Consider the following 21,422-nt stretch of genomic DNA (forward strand, 5'->3'; position numbering starts at 1 on the left):
GATGGGGGGTGATAGCAATGATAGCCCTTTTGATGAGAGGCATATCCCACAAAGACACAACGGAGAACCCGTGGTTCCAACTTATTGCGAACAGGTTTGGGAAGATGCACAAAAGCTACACAATCGAATACTCTTGGGGGCAAGTTGGATACACTAGGTGCATTTACAGTTGAATGAAGAACATTAAATGGTGTCTGAAAGTGTAAGGAACTAGATGGTACCCGATTAATAAGATAAGCCGCCAAATTAACAGCTTCACCCCAGTAATTTGTAGGCATGCAAGCTCCAAATAGAGAAGCCCGTACTATTTCAAGGAGATGGCAGTTCTTACGCTCCGCAACCCCGTTTTGTTGAGGCAAGTAGGGGCAAGTAGTCTGATGCACAATACCATGCAAATTCAAATAATTTTTCAAGGCATGATTAACAAATTCCCCACCATTATCCGTACGAAGAACCTGGATATGAGTTTGATATTGAGTAGCTATCATCTTGTGAAATTTTTGAAATAAAGAAGTAACCTTATCCTTTGATTTCATCAAACAAATCGAAGTCATACGAGTATGATCATCAATAAATGGCACAAACCAACGAGCACCATTCAAAGATGGAGTCTTTGCTGGACCCCCTACATTAGAGTGAACAATCATAAACGATGCGACACTTTTATTCATACTAATAGGAAATGAAACTCGATGACTTTTAGCCAGTTCACAAATATCACACTTGAAACTAGCATCAGACACCTTTGAAAATAATTTTGGAAATAATTTCTTTAAATATCCAAAGGAAACATGACCTAACCGTCGATGCCACAACCAAATGTCAGAATTCTGATTGTGGTTAGAACTATCAGTCAACAAAACTTGAGACAGCTTATTTGTACTTCCTGGTGACATATCAAGATAATAAAGCTCCCCCTTCTAGTACCATAGCCAATTGTCTTCTGAGTCCGGATGTCCTTGAAAACACAAAAGTTAGGCCAAAAAATCACAATACAATTAAGAGTGCGGGTTATTTGGGCAACGGACAATAGGGTATAATTAACAGAAGGTACGACCAAGACAGATTCCAGGTTGAGATTATTTGTGAGTTTGACGTTACCTTCTCCAATTACATTAGATGGGGCACCATCAGCAGTGGACACAATAGGTTGACAAGATGGGTTCAAGGACTGAATATTTTTACTGTCAAAGGTCATATGATCTGTAGCTCCTGAATCAATTATCCATACATTATTACTCAGAGGTGCAGAAATATTAAGAGCCTTACCGAGATTACCTGAAGTAGCAATTAGAGATGTCGATTCCTCCAGAGGATTGTTGACAGGTTCTGCCACAGTAACAGATGCTTGATAACTTGGTTTAGAACTTCGTTTGTTTGGTGCCTTAGCTGGATCCCACCATTCTGGATACCCGATAAGTTCATAGCATTGAGTTTTGGTATGTCCATTCTGACCACAATGTGTACAGAGACATTCTGAGCGCGTAGCTCCTATTTCATAACTTCGATTCTGTGATCCAGATGACTTACCATTATCAGTACTTCGATTTGGGGGCCCAGATTTTGAATTGTTCTTCCATTGGTGAGACTTGGAGCAATAAGCTACCACAGCAGATGAATCAATTTGGTCTGGTTCTCCATTGGACGTAGTCCTGCGAATAGCATCACGGCGTACATATGCATATGTAGCTTCAAAATCTAAGACTGGATCCTTTCTAAGTATTTCACCTCAAATTTGTTCAAATTCTATATCAAGACCATGCAGAAAAATATGTACCCACAATCGTTCAACAGATTTTCGATATGCAGTTACATCATCCGGATCTTTCATAACAATCTTATCACGGTGATCTAGCTCTTGGAAAATTTCAACAAGATCACCATAATAAGTTGAGAGAGGACGACCCACTGCTTAGTTGAGAAGGCTCGTTGATTCAATGCAAAAATCTGAGACTCGTCAGATCCATCGTAGAAAGCTTTTTCAAGAGCAGTCCATATTTCACGTGCAGTGCGTAATTGAAGATAACGCTTCATGATTTTAGGGGACATTGATGTTAGTAACCATCCTTTAACTTTTTGATTTTCGGCATACCACTTTGTATAAGAAGCATTAGTTTCTTTTGGCTAGGTTGTATCTCCTATAATGTATTCCAATCGTTCAAGTGCTGCAATCTGCATCCCCAGAATTTAGGACCATACATCATAGTTAGTTTCAGTAAGGGTAATACCTGCTTAAAACCAGGATTTTCTGAGTGAACATGGAGGATTGGTGTAGATGGTTCGGGTGTGGAGGAAGAGAAGGTTTCGGATTGAGTATTAGCCATGAAGATTTGGATGAGTAAAGATACGGCCTTGCTCTGATACCAAGATAAAAAACGATATACAGATAACAAGGAATAATTGCTTCACTTGGTTATATCATTCACTGTAACGATGGCCTCTTTAAGTAGTCTATACAAAGCTATCAAGTCCTTATGTTTAGGACTTTAGTATATCTTATGCAAGGAAAGAAATAATTACATTGACTAATTACAGGGATTCTAATCACAACTAATTTACCTCAATCAATCACCACAAATTGTGATAATCAAATCAAACTCCAAATCCAACACATTTTTTTTTCCCAATTTGGTATCCTTTTACTTCAAATTTAATCTATCTTGTTATTTTTAATCTGGACAACATCATTTTTTCACAATTTGGTATCCTTTTACTTCAAATTTAATTTGTTTTATGCTCTAGTAATGACTGGCATTGTGGTCCTTATTTTATATTCTCATCTTCTAAAATCAAGGAAACTATTTTTCTGATGATGAAGTCTCTCACGACTAATTCATAGTAATGTTTATCCTTGTTTCTCTTTGAGGTTCTTGTGGAGCAAATTAGTACACACTCCATATGTATGGTTCTAGAAGGTTGGCAGCTCCCAGACAAAAGAACTTTAGCCAGAGGCAGTATATTCGACAATTCAGTTATTCGATGGTTACAATAAGGCAGGAGAAGTTACAACAGGAGGTTACCAGAGGCGGTTAAATTGTCTTAGGAAATGACATAACTGCATCAACTGACAAACCCCCAAGGCCTATAAATACATATCTTTTCCACATTTGTAAGGAGATCATTTGACACTCAACTCTAATAAAAGATTATACTCCATGGACATAGGCAAGTTGCCGAACCACGTAAATTTTGTGTCGTCATTTTCTTAAAGCTTTCTACTTTATACGTATTTATACTTCGATGCAAATTTAGCATCGACAGCTCTTAACTAGGAAGCACGGACACGGGACACGACACGGACACTCTGACATGGGAATTTCAAATTTTATAGGACACGGACTCGCCTAGGACATGTATACATAATATATATGTATTATATATATATATATAATATAAATCATATATAAAATAATTAATATAAACAATTGTTTTTGAATAGAATAATGTTTGATTTTAATATATATACTTTTGAATTCAATTAGACTATATATAGTTTCTAGTTTTATTAGTTTCTTCAAATTATTAAGGGTAAACAAATAAAAAATAAAAAAGTTCAGGAGTGGGCCAAGTAGTGCTTTCTTATCCTGTTTTTGTAGTGTTATTTTCAAGTAGTATTGACAATGAGTGGGTTAGTGGTACTTTATTAAACTCTGACAAAAGAAGTATGGGCCCATTAGTGTTTTTTAAACTCTGGTAGAAGAAAAGGTGTGGGCTCACAAGTGCTTTATTAAACTCTGACGGAAGAAAGTGCAGGACAAGGTAAAAAAAGAGGACACGGCACGTCCAGCCGTGTCCTTTCATTACAAAACTCAAAAAAAGCATGACATGGCCTGGACACGTGTCCGAGGTGTGTCGGTGTCCGACACCGGGACGGCTTCATATGGGAAGTGTCTGTGCTTCCTAGGTTCTTAATTTAGCCTCAAGTAGTGGCACGTACTTGGGTTTGTGTGCTTAGGGACTATTTGGAGGTAGATTAAATCTGGTGTCTCTTTGACCTATATATTATTGATATTTATGTGCTTATACACTAGCACTTAGGTTCACAATCATTGTTCTATATCTAAATTCTAAAGGCTAACAAGATTAGAATAGACCTAGAAGATACAGAGAAACTATAATTGACTGATGGTTGGTTGTGTTGGTTGATTGCTTTGGTCCGTCCATTTCCCTCTCCACACAGTTGTATATGTAAAAGGCCTTGGAAGGATGAGAGTTGGATTGAGAACTGTGAGATAGTTGTTTCAATAGATATAAAGTATGTATTATTGAAGAGTGATTGAGATCATGACTTGATAGAAGAGTTACGTTGATGCATGAGAAAAAGATCTGTATATTTTTTTTAAGACAATGGAGTTCACTGGCAAGGCTCGTCACCCAATGTGTTCTTTAACTTGTCTATGATCAAAAGCCCATTTAATGTATTCACGAGATGAAATACATGTAGATCCTTCACAGCTTCTTTAGGAGTAAGCTTAGAGTTTAGGAAGGTTCATAATAAAAGAGAGACACCTTTCCTTTGCAGATCCAAGAGAGAGTTGAGGCAATTTTGGGGACTAAGACAACTCTATAGTTAACTACATGCAGTACCACAACCTCTATGTTCCAATTTTCCAAAAACTGTTGTACTTTTCTTTCTTCGCGGCTTCAAAACCTATAGACTTTAAGATTTGAGCCCTCGATACAACAGTGGACACATGAGGCGAAACTCATTCTCTCTCATTGCCGTGTTTATTTTTTTCAGGATGATGAGTGATTACAATGTGGAGACAATAAGCGATGGTCTCCATGAATTTAATGTGGAATTTCATGGGCCAAAAGAAAGTAATGTCTTTCCTCCTGTCCTTTTTTTTAGCATGATTTGCAGATTTTTATTGCTTTGCTGTGCATTTTTTGTATGATTGAATATTCGCATGTATACATGTTGCATCCTAGATTAGGATTTATAGATGAGCTCGCTTTTGTTACTGATCATGTACTGTTTAGGTAAGTAGAAACATGTTCGGTTTAGTAACCTAGCATGGAGGCATAAATATTTCCAGCATTCTTTACAGGGGTTTGAATAGATGAAAAGGTTCTAATTATAAGACTTGAGAATAAAATGGATAGGACACAAACTCTTAATAAAAATTTTACAGGTCAATCTTTCAAACCATTGCATGGAAATTGCTCTATCAATGAAAGGATGAGTTTTAGGAAATTTTTAAAGGGTTAACCCCTCCTATGTCCCCCACCATTATTGACCATTATTCAATTATGACTTATATGTCTGATTAATTAATCCTTTTATTTTACATTTTGTTTGGTTGATTGTTAAAACATTGACATGAGAAAGTTCTAAATCTAGTGTTTTTTTTTGCCTCCGCTGGTTTTGTAATTCAGCTGGCGGTATGAATACGTCGTACTTTTGTGATCATTAGGGAGTTGACTACGTCGTACTTTTGTGGTGAGATAGCTTCCTAATTTTTTGAATTTCTAGTTGCAGGTCTGGCTCGGTATGCTTGGATGTTATTAATCAATCATGGAGTCCAATGTTTGGTAATTATCTGTTAAAAGCCATGAAACGAAGAAGCTATTAAATGTATTTTAACACCATTTACACCCACACGTATACAGTTTGTTTTTGTTCATTGTTTTCACGTATGGCATTCATGTTCTCCTCTGTTGGATTTTCTAGGATTGCTCTTATCATGTTAAAGAAATTGTCTTCTGAATGCAGATCTTTTAAATGTTTTTGAAGTTTTTCTTCCTCAGCTTTTGCTCTACCTAAATCCTTCAGATCCACTAAACGGCGATGCAGCTTCATTAATGATGAAGGATAGAAAACAGTTTGATCAAAAAGTGAAAGCCTGAAAGGTAAAGTTTTTATTCTGCTCTCATTTAGAGTGAGGTGTTGTTGGGGTGTAGGTGTACAGAGCTGCTGGCAAGCTGCTCAAGGGCAGCCCTATAATGGCTCAGGCTTGGTTCGTTTATAGAAAAGCTTAACTTGGATCTCATTTGATATAGAAACTTCCGAGTGGCCTAAAAACCCTGAGTTGCTGGGTTCGTTCAGTAAGCGAGCTAAGCCAGGGTACACTTTTGAATCTCGGCTTGGCTCATTTACACCCGTAATGTCTCAGAGGTTTTTTAAAGCGATTATGTTTTTTTGTTATGTATTTGTAATGGTGAAAAAGAGAGTGTTGTGGTTGACAAGAGTATGATATTTTCTTTTCATATTCATGACACAACCAGAGGTTTCCTATTTAACTGTCCTAGGCCAGACTTCTATGAGTTAAGCACGAACGTGAATTAAACACAAACACGAATCATGTTTCAACTCTGTGATACTGATATGGCTGAAGTTGAAGTGTTTAACTGTATCATATGAGGTGATATGTCTTTTATTAGAGGATAATGCGAGGATGTGTTTTTGCATCATAGTTGTCTTTTCGAAGGAATGTTAATTGTTTCTCATATTCGTCGAGCAGAGTACTGTGAGCGATATGCGAAAAAGGAGAACATCATGAACTCGAAATCTGATGACGAAAGTGGTGAAGAGGAGATCAGTGATGAGGAAAGCGGATCAAGTGATGATGAAATTGCTGGCCCCGTAATCAAGTTAAATGCTCTTTATCTTTAATCTTCTTGTAGAGACAGCAATAGATCTTCTAGTTCTAGTCCATTCTTTCCATTGTATTTTAGTCGTATAACTGCACACATTTGCTTGTAAAATTATGTTGACAAAAACCATTGCCTTTATGAAAGCTGTTGTTTGACCAATGTTGAAGTTTTTGTTACATGCCTGCAATCTCTTTGGTGAAAATTTTCTGTATTGACTAGTAGAAGTGCTGACGTGGAGCTTATATTGAGATAATCATTAATTGTTTATATGTTAAATTTGATATAGTTTACACCCGAGCCACTAGGTAGAGTGATAAGAATGGTGTGTATCACCTTGATGACCAAGGCTCGAGTTCTCTCTCCCCGTCTAAAAATTTGACGTCGTTTAGAGTTTTGTGAACAGTCACAATATAACTGAATTTTAAACTTGAAAGCTCCAATTGTATCACACACAACAAAGATTCAACAACTGTATCCAGTGAAGCCAGTTGAGACTGACTTAGACTTCAAGATATTCTGATTGTTTAAAGCTGCCGGTAGCCAACTCGTTGCTTTAGTGCTTATTATTCATGAGCCGGCAACCGCATTTTTTTAGTCTTATTAGTTTCCTCTTGTTTTTATGCTCTTACTATTCATTCAATTAAGCTCACTCGATAAAGCAAAATCATAGCCCTACCACCATTTGCGAAAACTGTGATTGTCAATGAAATCAAAATGTCTCGGATTCTCATCAGGGTACTTGATGTGTCAAATATATACATATATTTGTGCATCTTTTATACATGAGTTCATCTCATTTTGAGTTGATTAAGAGTTGATAATGCCTAAGAAAATTATATTTGCATATTGTAGGTGCCACGGCAAGAAAGAGAGAAAAAGAGTGCAAAATGAAGATTTGGAGTCTAGAACTGATTTCCGATCAATCGGAGATACTATTCACAGCACAACAAAAACTCGTGGAAGACAGATTGTATTTTCGATCGATCGGAAATATTCCCGATCGATCGGAGTTACTATTCACAGCACAGTAAATTTCACAAAAAAACTCCGAATTCAAGTGGGTCTGAACCAAAACGACCCCAACTTATATGAGAAACGACATAGGAGTTTAGGGAGGTATAAATAGGTAGTTTTTAGGGTTTTAGAGGACACTCTCACACATTCATACACATTCTACCACCATTGGAGAGCTTGGAGCCACCGTTGGAGCTTGGAGAAAAAGAGGGTCAACAAGGGGGTTTTCTCTCTCCTTTTCTATCCTAGCTTCTTTGGTTGATTTACTTTGTTTTAATGATGTATTTTGCTTCCATGAGTGGCTAGATTTCTTACTAGGGTCTTAATGTAACCAAACCTTGAAGATTCAATAAACTTGGTTTTCTTATTTCTTGATTTCTCTCTCTTATTGATTATCTATGAGTGTGCTTAATGCTTTTGGATGTTTGATCATCATTCAATTGCTTTGTTGCCTAGATTGAGACCGGAAGGAGATATCTAGGGTTTGCCTCAAGCCATAGATGACATATGGTGCATGAACCATAGGAATATAGGTTTGTAACTTATGCAATCGCTAAATGATTTCCATAGTTCTTAATGGGTTTTTGATATATTAATCCGATTGTTAGGAATAACAAGGATTTATATTAAAACACATTTGATGTATCTAGGAATAGAACATTGAATAGGTTGGGAAATCGATTGTCATTATTGAGAGATGAATTAAGGATTAAGGAACCAAGGGAATTGAATTGGATAGGTGAGGTGAAGTTAAGTACCCTAGTGCTTTCCATCTTCGATTACATACTTGTGTTTGATTTTTTTTTTCTTTTTAATTAGTTTACTTAAAATCAAAACCAATCTCGAATCCTTTTCCCCAATTTGCATAATTGTTGCTTGTTTGACATTGATTTCTATTGCCAACACATCCCTAGTGGAAACGATAATTTACTCATCTCTTTATTACTTGTGCGATTTGTGCGCTTGCAATTAAATCCATATCAGTACTCTTTGTATTGATATTAGTCCTGTTTCCTTTGGCTGTAGATGCAGAAGATGAGCAAGTGAAGGCGGCATTAGTACAATTCATGGAGAAACTTTGGCAAGGAGATGCATAGAGGAATCAAAGCTGGGGTTGGAAACGTGGATTCAGATTCCTGCAACGATCAATGGCTTGGCGTTACTTGTGATTCACTTTCAAAGATTGTCAGAAAAATTGTTCTAAACAAGTTAAATTTGGCTGGAATTCTTGATGCTGCTTATCTATGTGTGGTGGCGGAGTCTGTTTCTCACTTGAACTTGGAAGGGAACCACATTTCTGGTTCTCTGCCTGAAGAGATAGGGAATTGTAAAATACTCAAGTGGTAACAAATTCACTGGCAGTCTTCCTGACTCTATGCCAAGATTGAGTAATCTAAAGAGGATCTATATATCGAACAATGATTTTTTTGGACAGCTTCTGGATTTCTGGCCTGCTATCCTTCATTGCTGAAAACAATGAGCTTACTGGGGCAATACCAAATTTTGATTTCTCTATTCTTCAAGAATTAATGTCTCCAACAACAACTTCAGTGGACCAATTCCTGATGTCCAAGGGAGATTCTCTGCCGACAGTTTCTTAGGCAATCCTGGATTATGTGGGGAGCTACTATCAAATTCATGTCCACCTCATCCGCCAACACCACCAGCACCACCACCAAAAGAGAAGCACAAAGAACCATCAGTAGATCGAACTCTTAATTACTCAGGCTTTGCGGTTCTTGGCCTAGTGGTAGTGGTCTTTGCTGCCTTCAAATTAGCTAGTAAAATGAGGTCCAAAGAAGAAAGGTTGGGTGAGAAAAAGAAGGGAAGGGCAGTGAGTGCTAGTAGTGACAAGCCGAGCGGGATTTCTTGTGACTACAAGACTGGTACCACTAGATCTGAGTATTCAATTACTTCCAATGAAAGCGGTATGGCTTCGTCTATGCTTGTACTTCTTGCGAGTCCTGCAGCCCAAAGATTGAGATTCTAGGACTTGCTTCAAGCACCGGCAGAACTGCTTGGAAGAGGAAAGCGTGGAAGCCGATACAAAGTCAATCTTGATGATGGAACAATTGTGGTTGTGAAGAGGATCAAAGAGTACTGGAACATTTCAAAAAACAATTTCAAGAAGAGAATGTTGAGACTAGACAAAGTGAAGCATCCCAAAGTGCTACCAGCTATTGCCTTTTATTGTTCAAACCAAGAGAAGCTTTTGGTTTATGAGTATCAGCACAATGGCAGCCTCTTCAATCTTATCCATGGTATGTTTTTTTTTTTTCCTGTTCTCATGCCTACAGAAAATCTAAATGTGAGTGGTTGATATACACAATAACTCATGGTCCAGCCTATCAATGAGTCTTTCACTCTTTCTGTTTCAGGATAGCGAAATGGATGGCCACCGTTTGATTGAGGAAGCAGACTGAATGTTGCAGTTCGCATTGCTAAAGCATTGCAATTCATGCATGAGGAGTTATGGGAAGATGGGATTGCTCATGGAAATCTGAAATCTTTGAACATTTTGTTTAACAATGCTATGGAGCCGCAGATAAGCGAATACGGTCTAATGTCGGTTGATAATGAAAATCACTCCTTGCAGAACTCATTCAAGGTTGACATGTACAACTTTGGATTGATTCTTTTTGAGCTTTTGACTGGGAAGTTAGTACACAGTAATGGGATTGATTTGGTGAAATGGGTACATTCATTTGTTAGAGAGGAATGGACTGTTGCAGTTTTTGACATAGTTATGGTCTCTGAGGGTGCAAGTGAAGAGAGAATGGTGCAAATGTTTCAGGTAGCTTTGAAGTGCATAAATCCTTCAGCTGGTGACAGACCAGCCATAAATCAAGTTTTGAGAATGTTAAATGCAATTAAGGATGAAGAAGAAAGATCCATTAGCTCTGAATCATAACAACTGAACATCCTTACTCAATGTGTATTTGTAATAGAAACAATTCTTTTCTTAATGTTAGTGTTCTTGATCAAGCATTATTATGAGAAGATATTTTTCTTGATCTGAGTTACCTTCCCAACCTTATAAACCCTCTCCAACGTCTGCAAACACTCGTGCCAAGTATAGCTTCTTCTTTTTTTGAATACATGAGGGGAGGAGGTTTCAACTCAAGACATCTATGATATATCACACGCATGAGGACCATCTGAGCTACTCGTGCTAATACGTTTTCGTTAAATACAGTAGTTAGACCATGAATATAATAATTTGAAGTAATGTGACAACTTTTATCCATTGAATATTTCATAACTATCAACCTGAAGAAATTTTGTACCAATTTAGCCAGACATAATGCAATGAAATGTGCAAGTGAGCCGTTGGTTGAACGACAATTACGTTGCATGTAAGAGATCGATCCATCCATTAAGGCTTGGATTCAAATCCTATCCCCATCCCAAAATCCCTTATTTCAAGAAAAAATACAATGAAATGTCAATTGAACATACTTCGGGGACAAACCCTAGACTTTCTTTCTCCATAAAAAGAAAACCCTAAACGTTTTACTGGAGGGAAGGAGGCGGCGAACATCACCCTCCTCCTCCTCCTTTTCTACTAGATTTATATCCATTTCCACTTCCTTTTCTACTTTTGCCTTTTGTTTCTCGACCGCTTTGAAAGTCTCGTGAACTTAGGGTTTCTTGGAGAGTGGCATATTGCTTCGGCAAATGACGAGTCTTCTTGGGTAGTTTATCTATAAGTTTTTTTTTTTAAGTTTCTCTACATTGATTATTGCTGGACTTTTTTGTATCTGCAAGTTCTCGACAACCATTCTCCAACTATGGAAGATCTAGATTTGGAGAAATTTATTGATAAATTGGCTCTAATGGAAGATGAGACATGTGAAGTGGATCTTGAAGATAAATTTTTTGAGCAAACAAAGTAAACACAACTATGTTGCACGTCTAGTTTGTTGGTCGATTGGCATCTTAGATCTTCACCATCAGAATTCTTTTGGTGGGAGAAGAGGGGCTTTGATGAGTATACAACTTTCTCATATTTCTATCCCGAGGAAGCATGACTCCCCAAGAACAAGTTTTGGCTATTTTCTATGTGATTGCTCTCCATGGGTTTATCCTTTGGCCAATTGACAACTTTGGTTTGAAGATGAGTGTTACTTTTTTTTTAGTTCTCCCTCTGAGCTTCTCATGTTTGTTTCGTTTGTAACGAACCTGGATATGTTGTAAAAGAATTGAATGTATTATTGATATGTTGCAGGTGTTGTGGAATAGGAAAAAAAAATTTTCTTTTGCAATCTCAATTTTTGTCCGATTTGAAAAGAAATAAGTATTTTTTGTGTTAAGAATCGTGAGGCTGTCATTAATAGGTAAAAATTCTAGAGAGATACGAAAATCCTATGAAATCGATATATTATGGCCAAAAATTGGAGATCTTGTCAGAAAATTCCAGAAAACTGTGACAATTAGACCAACAGTGAAATTTCATATGTACTCCATTTACTATGCAATTTCATATACATTCTTACATGTTTAATATAATTTATCATGATTGAAATTTAAAGAAATTTCACTTTTATGATTGAAAAAAAATATTACTGATTTAAAAATATTTCATTGTATATTACTTGTTTGAGTTATCATATGCACTTTGTTTATTATGAAATTTCATATGAACACTCTTATATGCTTAATGTGATTTATCATGATAGAAATTTAAAGAAATTTCGTTGTTATGATTGAAAGTCTCACTAATTTATAGAAATCTCACTGTTCTGAAATTACTTGTTTGAGTGATAATTTGTATTACGTTTGCTATGAAATTTCATATGAACATTCTTACATGTTCAATATGATTTATCATGATTGAAATTTAAAGAAATTACGCTGCTTTGATTGAAAATCTCACTGATTTATCATGAGTGAAATTTAATTTTTCAATTATGAAATTTCATAATTTTCAAAACAAGTAATATTATAGTTTTTTTTGAGTTTTTTGGTTCATTTTTTTCTAAATCTACAATTATTTACGAATCTGGATATATTGTAGAAGATCTAATCTAATATAATCTAATACATCTAATCTAATACATAAATGTATTATTGAAGCTGAGAGAAATTTTGGAGAGATTCTATGCCGCCACGTCAGTAAGATTGAAGCCTCACAATTAGACATTTGTATAGATGAAATTAATTTTACTTTAAAATACTTTTATATTGTGTTAATTTGGTTTGATTTTGTAAATTTACCATTAAAATTTCATTGGCTTAATAAGATTATTAAATTGTATGTTCTTCTAAACCCTTTGGCTTATTCCAAGTTCTAAAAGTTTGGGAGAGGAGGAGCCGCTTCCTCCTCTCCCCGCTCCGGCGCCCCCTCCCCTTTTCTCTCTCCCTTCTCCTTCCCCTCTCCTTCTCTCTTTCTCTCCCTGCCTCCATCTCCTCTTCCTTCTTTCCCATCTTCTTTCTCTTTCTCTTTCTCTCCTTCTCCCCATTTCCTCTTCTCTACCTCTTTTCTCCCCTCTTCCCCCTCTTCTTTCCTCTTCTTTTCCTCCCATGGGTTAGATCTGCCATTTCTTCACCCAGATATCTTTTATTTTTGTTTTTGTGTTTTGTGATTTGAATAAGGATTTTACAGGGATTCTCTTCTTCAGATTTCGATCTCCTCTAGTTGTCTCGGATCTTCGATTATCGGCGTTTCGGTGTTTCGACGACATTAATTTAGAATTTTAGTGATGAGATTCTAGATCTTAGGGGGTTTAACCTCTCTCGTTTGCATGGTTGCCAAGATCCGGTTGTAGATCCAAGTTGTAATCTTTTTTTTTCCTGTTTAGTTTTTGTTACCCGACTTAGACCAGTAGAGTTGGCTCATTGGACAACGGTTCGGTGGTGTCTGGTGTAATTTGGCGTTGTCCAGCAATGTCTGACGATGTCCGGTTTAGTGTTTGTGTTTTATTACTTTGTTCTTGTTTTTTTAGTCCTTGGTTGTATTATACTTTTATGGTGGGCCCGAGTGTCTACGGGTCTCAGTTACTCAATTTATTAGGTAACCCAATACAATGAGTTCTATCACTTTCTTTTCAAAAAAAAAATTTGTATATTCTCCTTGGCCCAATTAAATTAATTACTCTCGTGATTGACATGCAATTTCCGTTATAAAAAGAATTTTAGAGACTATCATGATCATAACTGAAATAAATGTGATCATTGATGAAAATTTCCATTTTAGAGGAAAAAAGTATGACAAATGGACATAAATCGAATTAAATGTGCCTCAATAATTTTCCTTTTTTATAGAATTGCACTCTATGTTGAGTACGTGGTTTTAAAATGGTTTCTTAATGCTATTATGAATTTAAAATTTTATATTCCTTCGATTAACAATAGTTTTATAACTTACACTATACAAATAAATAGCATTACTCATTTATAATTAATACAATTGCATAAATTAGAAATATGTAGAGACATGATTACTCTAATCTTCATGATATTCATTTCTCAATATAAAAAACAAACAAATGTGGTATTTATTTCTCTATATAAATAACAAACAAATCCCTTGCAAACTATTTTCTTAAGCATAAAAGAAAAAACCAAGGCAACAATCTAAACAATATGCCTCTCAATTATCTTGGGGATCTAAACTCATATACTTTTAACTGGCACATGCAAGTTAGGATTACTCGCATTTGGGATTCGTTTAATGCAAAAAACGATGATGAGTTAATCAGCATTGACATGGTTTTCCTTGATGCAAAAGTAATTGTTAATAAGTTTGTTCAAATTTTTTTAGTATTTTAGGTCTTTTTAAATTTTTGATATGTTTTGATTGAGCAGGGCACGCTCATGCATGCGATTATATGGAATCGGCAAGAAAAAACATTCCGTAGCATATTGAAGGAGGGACTCATTTATCAAACTAAAAATTTAAGAGTTGTTGAAAACAAAACTTTGTTCAAACCGTTGGATGAGAGGTTCTCTATCGTTTTTTTGCCTACAACAAAATTGGAGAAGATAACGGATCATGATAATGTAGTCATCGAGAGATATAAGTTTGCATTTCAAACACCCAATGAAATCATTTACAGGTTGTACAACAATAATGTTTTGTCAGGTTCGTAATTTGTGACTCTTTACCTCTACTAGCTTTCGACATTAGCTAAAAATATAAATAAATAATTTATCTACCTCTTCTAAATATTGTAGGTTTGCTGATAGGTGTTGGTGCAGTTGAGAAAATATTTGTTAATGGTAATTTAGTTGATAAGAAGAACATAGAACTCAAGCTAGAAAGGTAATATCCATGCTCTTTTATTTCTATATTTTCTCTAATTTCTCTAATTCATTAAGTATACGATTATATAGTATTTATTGTAAAAAAAATTACCCGCAATTCATGTTTTTAAGAGAACAAATATAAAAAAAGGAACAATGTTAGAACCCCCAAAAGTCCCCCAAATCTATGTGACATTAAAATAACCATTGATTAAAAACACACATGTAGAGTCCACTTCACATCCAACACTTCACATTAAATGAGAGATTTTTGAGGGATCACTTTTTGAGGGTCTCAAATATTATCTTAAAAAAAAAACATAATTCTCTACATTCTCTAAATTTATAATTTTTTTTGTTTTTTTAAATTGGGTCCCTTCCGATTGGTACCATGGTATTGTCCGCTCCTTCGGACATGACTTTCGGAGCAATTTATACTTATATAATTAAATTTATAAATATCTATAAAAAAATTAAAAATTGCAATAAAATAAACCTCCTCACTTAAATAAGTTATAAATCATTAAATCCGCGTTCGACGTGGGCCCGCTCGTCTTTCTCTACCCTTGCTCCACTCTGATCAGCTTTAGGCTTTATAGCTTCTCACTCTCTCTGAAAGCTCTCTGTCTTTTGCAATACCCTCTCTCTCTTTTCCTCTTTCGATACTCAATGGGAATGGCGGTTGTAGAGAGACCAACAGTTGGGGTGTATAACGTCCCTCCGACAGCCATAGCCGAGGAGCTTCTCCGCTTCCTCGAGTCCCAAATTGGACCTGACTCAGTCTTCGCCATCGACATTCCCACCGATCGCAAAAACTGGAAGCCCCGCAGCTACGGCCGAGTGCAGTTTGCCTCTCTCGAGGCCAAGTCCAAGGCTCAATCTCTCTCTCTACAGAATAAACTTATTTTCAAATCGAAAACCCTCAAAATCGATGAAACTTACGACGACATCATTGCTCGTCCTGTGTTGGACAATCACCGTGTTGATAAGGGGGTTTTGCATGTTGGTTTTATGACTGACAAAAATAGTCTATGCGTCGTGGAGACCTTCAAGAGGGTGAGGGTTTGGGTGATGCCAGAGAGGAGGAGAGTGGAGTTCTGGGTGTGGCAGGGCGATGAATGTTACAAGTTGGACATCATGTTTGAGGATATTTTGGAGGCTGATGGGTGCTGTTTGGAAAATGCTCAGCTTGATGCACTCCTGCTGAAAGTATGCTTTATATGGGTTTTTTTTTTCTCCAATTGCTTATTCACTCATTTAAATTATTTTTTCTTTGAAGTGAACTGGACTAATGAAGTAAAGGTAAATAATACCTCGGCACAAGCTTCCTGCAGTGAGAGGGGTCGGAGAGAGATGTATGCATACCTATTATGTGGGGAGGCTCTCCCCGACCACCTCTAGGTTACCCTCCTGCAACTCCATCATGAGGCTACATTTACGCCTGTCATGACTAATGAAGTTTGAAAATAAAATCAGTGGTGACCATTAGTTTTGCCCCAGTTCTAAAAAGTTGCTACATTGCAACTTAGGTAGTATAGGGTTTAAGTCATTGATGCTTAGTCGTTTTTCTTCATTCATTTCTGGAAGAAAATATTTATGCTTTACATATATGCTTGGTATACCAATGCAATTGTAGGAAGTTAAAAAATATATTAGAATTACCGGATCTCCCAGTTTGTTAGACCTTGATGCACACTGATTATCAAAGGTTATCGGTTTAAAATTTATTATACCTTGATGCACTGATTATTGGAGTTTAAGAGGATGGTTTTCCCTGATGGGATTGTCATCATTAGAAAGTGATTGATCATTTTGAAACATTTGATTAAGGCGTTGCCACTGACTTCATTTATTTTGTTGATGTGCATTGAACTGGTGGAGCCCTATTGTGACTAGCGAAATAGTTAGTAACTTTGTGTTAGGAGAAAGATCATGCCTATGACCGGGTTGGGTGGAAAGTTGAAACTATTTGTATAAGGAATCAGAAGGCATACACATTAATGCAATGCCAAAAAAATTGGAATTGCAATAAGGGGGAAAACTGGAAGTTATGCCTGTATTATAGAGTACTACATGATTACTTAATGACTTATATGTTCTCGTTACTACTGACATTAAAATGACTGATTATTTTATCTTTATTTGAATGACCTGGATTATATATTACCATAATTTTCACTTTCCAGCTTAGGTATGGGCCGAGGATTTATAAGAAAGTCTCTGGGACTGATATTGCTTCGAAGTTCAGTACTGATCGATACCATTTCTGTAAGGAAGACTTCGACTTTGTCTGGGTTCGCACAACAGACTTTTCTGTTATGAAGTCAATTGGACACTCAACGTCATTTTGTTGGGACATGGTTGATGGGTCATTGGCTTATGATATATTATCAAGTTTTCCGAATTACAGAGAAGATAAGATAGATCTAATTCTGGAGGATGGGGAGGAATTTCGCTCTGCATCAGAGATTGTTCCAGTTGTAAAAGGTGGATCGGATTCTAATCTAGCATACAATATCCTTTTCCAGCTTAATTCCCTGGTTCATTGTCAAAAAATTAGTCTCGCTGCAGTAGATATTGATCTGGTTCAGATTTTTGGCAGGCTACCAAATGACACTGCCCTAATGATTTTTCAGAAGTTGCACAAGTTGAAATCTACTTGTTTTGATCCTGTCTCATTTGTAAAGACTCAATTGTTTGTCCTAAATAGAAGTTGTAAGACAGCTCCCTTATCATCTCCAAACAGTTTAACAGATCGGAACATAATGAGCTTCCATAGAGCCTTGATTACCCCATTGAAGATATATTGCTTAGGTCCCGAACTTGAGACCTCGAATTACGTTGTAAAGCACTTCGCATCTTATGCTTCAGACTTCATTAGAGTTACTTTTGTTGAAGAAGACTGGAGCAAACTTCCAGCAAATGCTGTCTCAACAAGCATTCATAAAGGGTTTTTTGCAAAACCTTTTAGGACTACCATCTATCATCGGATATTGTCAGTTCTTCGAGATGGTATTGTTATTGGACCTAAGAGGTTTGAGTTTCTGGCTTTCTCGGCTAGTCAACTCCGGTCCAATTCTGTTTGGATGTTTGCCTCCAATGAGAACGTAAGGGCAAAAGATATCAGAGAATGGATGGGTTGCTACAACAAGATTCGCAGTGTGTCTAAATGTGCTGCTAGGATGGGTCAGCTGTTTAGTTCTTCTTGGCAAACTTTCAACGTACCTGCTCGAGAAGTGGAACTTATTCCTGATATTGAAGTTAATTCTGAGGGCAATAACTACTGCTTCTCCGATGGTATTGGGAAAATTTCTCTTTCGTTTGCCAGGCAAGTTGCTCAGAAGTGTGGATTAAGTCAAACTCCTTCAGCCTTTCAAATTCGATATGGTGGCTATAAAGGTGTTATCGCTGTTGACCGTACTTCCTTCAGGAAACTGTCTCTGCGTAAGAGTATGCTTAAATTTGAATCAGAAAACACGATGCTTAATGTGACTAAATGGAGTGAGTCAATGCCCTCGTATTTGAATAGAGAGATTGTTTCCCTTTTGTCCACCTTAGGAGTGAGTGATGAAACATTTGTGGCATTGCAACAGACACAGTTGGATCTGCTGGGAAATATGTTTACTAGTAGACAGGCAGCTTTGGATGTCTTGGAGGGCTTGGGTTGGGCTAATTCCAGAAACTTCCTGGTGAAGATGTTGCATCAAGGTTATGAGCCTAATCTTGAACCTTATCTCTCAATGATGCTTCAAGCATATCATGAGAATATGCTGTCTGATTTAAGAAGTAGATCTCGTATATATGTCCCAAAAGGCCGCATCCTGGTTGGGTGCTTGGATGAATCTGGTATCCTAAATTATGGCCAAGTTTATGTTCGTGTAACCATGACAGAGGCTGAGCTAAAGGGTGGGGATCAGAGTTTCTTCCAGAGAGTGGATGATACAACATCTATTGTTGTTGGGAAAGTGGTTGTCACTAAAAATCCTTGTCTTCACCCAGGAGATGTCAGAGTCCTTGATGCTATCTATGAAGTGGAGTTAGAGGAGAAGGGTTTGCTGGACTGCCTTGTATTCCCACAAAAAGGAGAAAGGTAGGTTATGCTCCAGAAGTTAATTTGCCGTACCTTTTATGGATGAAATTTGTGCTTTAATTTGACGTTGTATCGAGCAGTGCATTGTTTTGCTAATGTTTCCCATTTGGTTTTTAATGATATAGTGAAACCTATTTTTGCCCCTTTGGCACATTATTTTGGCAGTCAGGGAAATCTAGGCCATGAATTGTTATGTTTCACAAGAATCTGGTTTGATTTTGAGCAGTGCAGTTGTTGCTTGGTTGAGTTAACTGTGTGGCCATAGATTGAACTTACTTTGCACCAGACTTCGTTTTTCTTGCTGTTATTATCTGCCAAACTCGACTTTATTGGGAAGCTTTGCTGAGTTTAGGTTGACTACACTGTCAGTATTGTTTTTGCTGTTTATAATCCTGATAAGCAATATGGGCATTCTGTTCATGATTTTGGTTTTTAATCTTTTATTTCTTGATGAAGTATATGACCGTTGTCATCAGTCCGCTCCTCGTACAAATTTGTGTTTTCTATTTCAGTTTTTTTTTTTTCTTTTTTTTTTTTTCACTCTCCATCAGCAGTTAGTCATGAAATCTACTTTCCTGCACCAGTAAAGTAAAATTTTCATTTCATTCCTATCAGATACTGCACTCTCTCATTTCTAGAGAAATAATATATTGTTCTGCCAAAACTTGCGTGGACCTCCATGCAGTTAAAATAACCTTTGATGAGGGAAGAAAAGCATTGTCATTTTTATTGCTGGTGTAGAATATGTGACATGTAAATTGTTTCCACAGGCCTCATCCAAATGAATGCTCGGGTGGTGATCTTGATGGTGACTTATTTTTCATAAGTTGGGATAAAGACCTTGTCCCATGTCGGACTGAGACCCCAATGGACTATATTGCACGAAGGCCTCGTATCATGGATCATGATGTCACTTTAGAGGTAGTTTTTATACTGAGGTAGCTTTCAACTCTTGAATCCCTTTATCATTTCAATACATCTTGCACGTTGCAGGAAATCCACAAGTTCTTTGTTGATTACATGATCAATGATTCTTTGGGTGCGATTTCCACTGCGCATTTAGTTCATGCTGATTGTGAACCGGATAAAGCTGGGAGCAAAAAATGTCTTCAGTTGGCTGACCTCCACTCCATGGCTGTCGACTATGCAAAGACAGGAGCACCAGCTGAGATGCCCAGGGTTTTGAAACCAAGAGAATTCCCTGATTTTATGGAGAGGGCAGACAAACCAATGTACACCTCCTCAAGGGTATTAGGAATACTCTATCGTGCCACACTTCAATCAACGGCGCAAGCTGGATCAAAGATTGCTTTCCATGAGAATACAGCTGAAGGAACTTATGATCATCATCTTGAAGTGGAGGGTTTTAAGGCATTCCTTGAAATTGCTCAAGGTCATAAGGAGATGTACATCGAGAGAATTAGCGCATTGATGAATTATTACAGTGCAGAGACTGAGGATGAAATACTGACGGGTAATCTGAGAAAGAAGGCAGCGTATCTGCAGCGTGACAACAGGAGATATGGAGAGATGAAGGATCGGATTTTGCTAGCTGTTAAAAGCCTACAAAGAGAGGCGAAAGAGTGGTTCGAGAGTAATTGCAAGCCGGACGAGCGTGAGCAGATGGCCTCAGCATGGTATCATGTAGCTTACCACCCTACTTATAAAAGCGTAAACTGCTTGAGCTTTCCATGGATTGTAGGCGATATTTTGTCGAACATAAAGTATGCGAATAGCAGCAAGATTCATATGTGAAGTTATGAACCACTAAAATGTGTAGTCAGTTAGGAATGTTATGTTTCTTAAAATCCCCTTATATTGACTGTTGAACTGCTGTTGTTAATCAAGGATTGTGTGGAGTTGATATGTGTGTACATGTTAGATTTCAATGAAGATCGACTCTCTTTCCAGTGGAATGATGTCGTTTTACGTCTCTCAATTCCTGTCTTCTTGGCTCGAGCCTTTTGTTATTGATGCGAACAAGTGGTCTTTAGTTAGAGCATCTTCAACCAATCAACCATGTTTCCTAAATGGGGACATACATTTCCCTATTTTATTCAAAAATTTATTTTAGGAGATTCCTACATTTTAATATCACATCTAATATTTTTAAAATTTTTATTTTTAATTTCAACTTAATATTTTGGAGAGGGAAGGAGGAGAGAGAGGGGATAGGAGGCTCCAATTCTTTGCTTCAATTTTGGCTCCAATCCTCTCCCAAAAGTCATGATTAGGAAAATACGACATTAGAGTTTAGGGTTTAGGATTAGGATTTATGTTTTAGTGTTTAGAGTTTAAGGTTTAGAATTTACGAAACGAAAGGGCGTTAGCCTAGTTGGTTATATCATTGGTTTTTGAGCTACACCAGGAGCAACAATTTTGGAGGTTTACCCACACGGGTTTTGGTCCGGTCTTAAGTATCTGCTGTCGTGGTGCGTGCGGGATGTGACAATCTGGCCCGACGGGATGTGACAGT

At 37.0% G+C, this 21,422-nt stretch overlaps 1 protein-coding gene, 1 long non-coding RNA gene and 1 pseudogene across 2 annotated transcripts; all 3 read left to right on the forward strand.

The window, feature by feature from the left end:
- Positions 1–5,401: 5,401 nt before the first annotated feature.
- Positions 5,402–6,773, forward strand: LOC119981304. The gene is made up of 3 exons (XR_005464090.1): positions 5,402–5,535; positions 5,717–5,853; positions 6,465–6,773. It is a non-coding gene; the product is annotated as an uncharacterized LOC119981304 (long non-coding RNA).
- Positions 6,774–8,009: 1,236 nt separating this feature from the next.
- LOC119980707 lies at positions 8,010–10,522 on the forward strand (annotated as a pseudogene).
- Positions 10,523–15,406: 4,884 nt separating this feature from the next.
- Positions 15,407–20,820, forward strand: LOC119981034 (RNA-dependent RNA polymerase 2). The gene is made up of 4 exons (XM_038823988.1): positions 15,407–16,065; positions 17,043–18,946; positions 19,717–19,867; positions 19,940–20,820. Exons 1-4 carry the CDS (start codon positions 15,526–15,528, stop codon positions 20,699–20,701), a joined length of 3,357 nt encoding a protein of 1,118 aa, XP_038679916.1. The 5' UTR covers positions 15,407–15,525; the 3' UTR covers positions 20,702–20,820.
- Positions 20,821–21,422: the final 602 nt, after the last annotated feature.

Source organism: Tripterygium wilfordii, chromosome 16, assembly GCF_013401445.1.
Source record: "Tripterygium wilfordii isolate XIE 37 chromosome 16, ASM1340144v1, whole genome shotgun sequence".
Taxonomy (NCBI): Eukaryota; Viridiplantae; Streptophyta; class Magnoliopsida; order Celastrales; family Celastraceae; genus Tripterygium; species Tripterygium wilfordii.

What these genes read in the sequence shown, in the direction of transcription:
- LOC119981034 (XM_038823988.1), top strand. Translation starts at nt 15,526, where the DNA reads ATGGGAATGGCGGTTGTAGAGAGACCAACAGTTGGGGTGTATAACGTC. An exon ending in TTCCCACAAAAAGGAGAAAG is followed by an intron (nt 18,947 to 19,716) that starts GTAGGTTATGCT and finishes TTGTTTCCACAG; the next exon opens with GCCTCATCCAAATGAATGCT. An exon ending in ATCATGATGTCACTTTAGAG is followed by an intron (nt 19,868 to 19,939) that starts GTAGTTTTTATA and finishes TGCACGTTGCAG; the next exon opens with GAAATCCACAAGTTCTTTGT.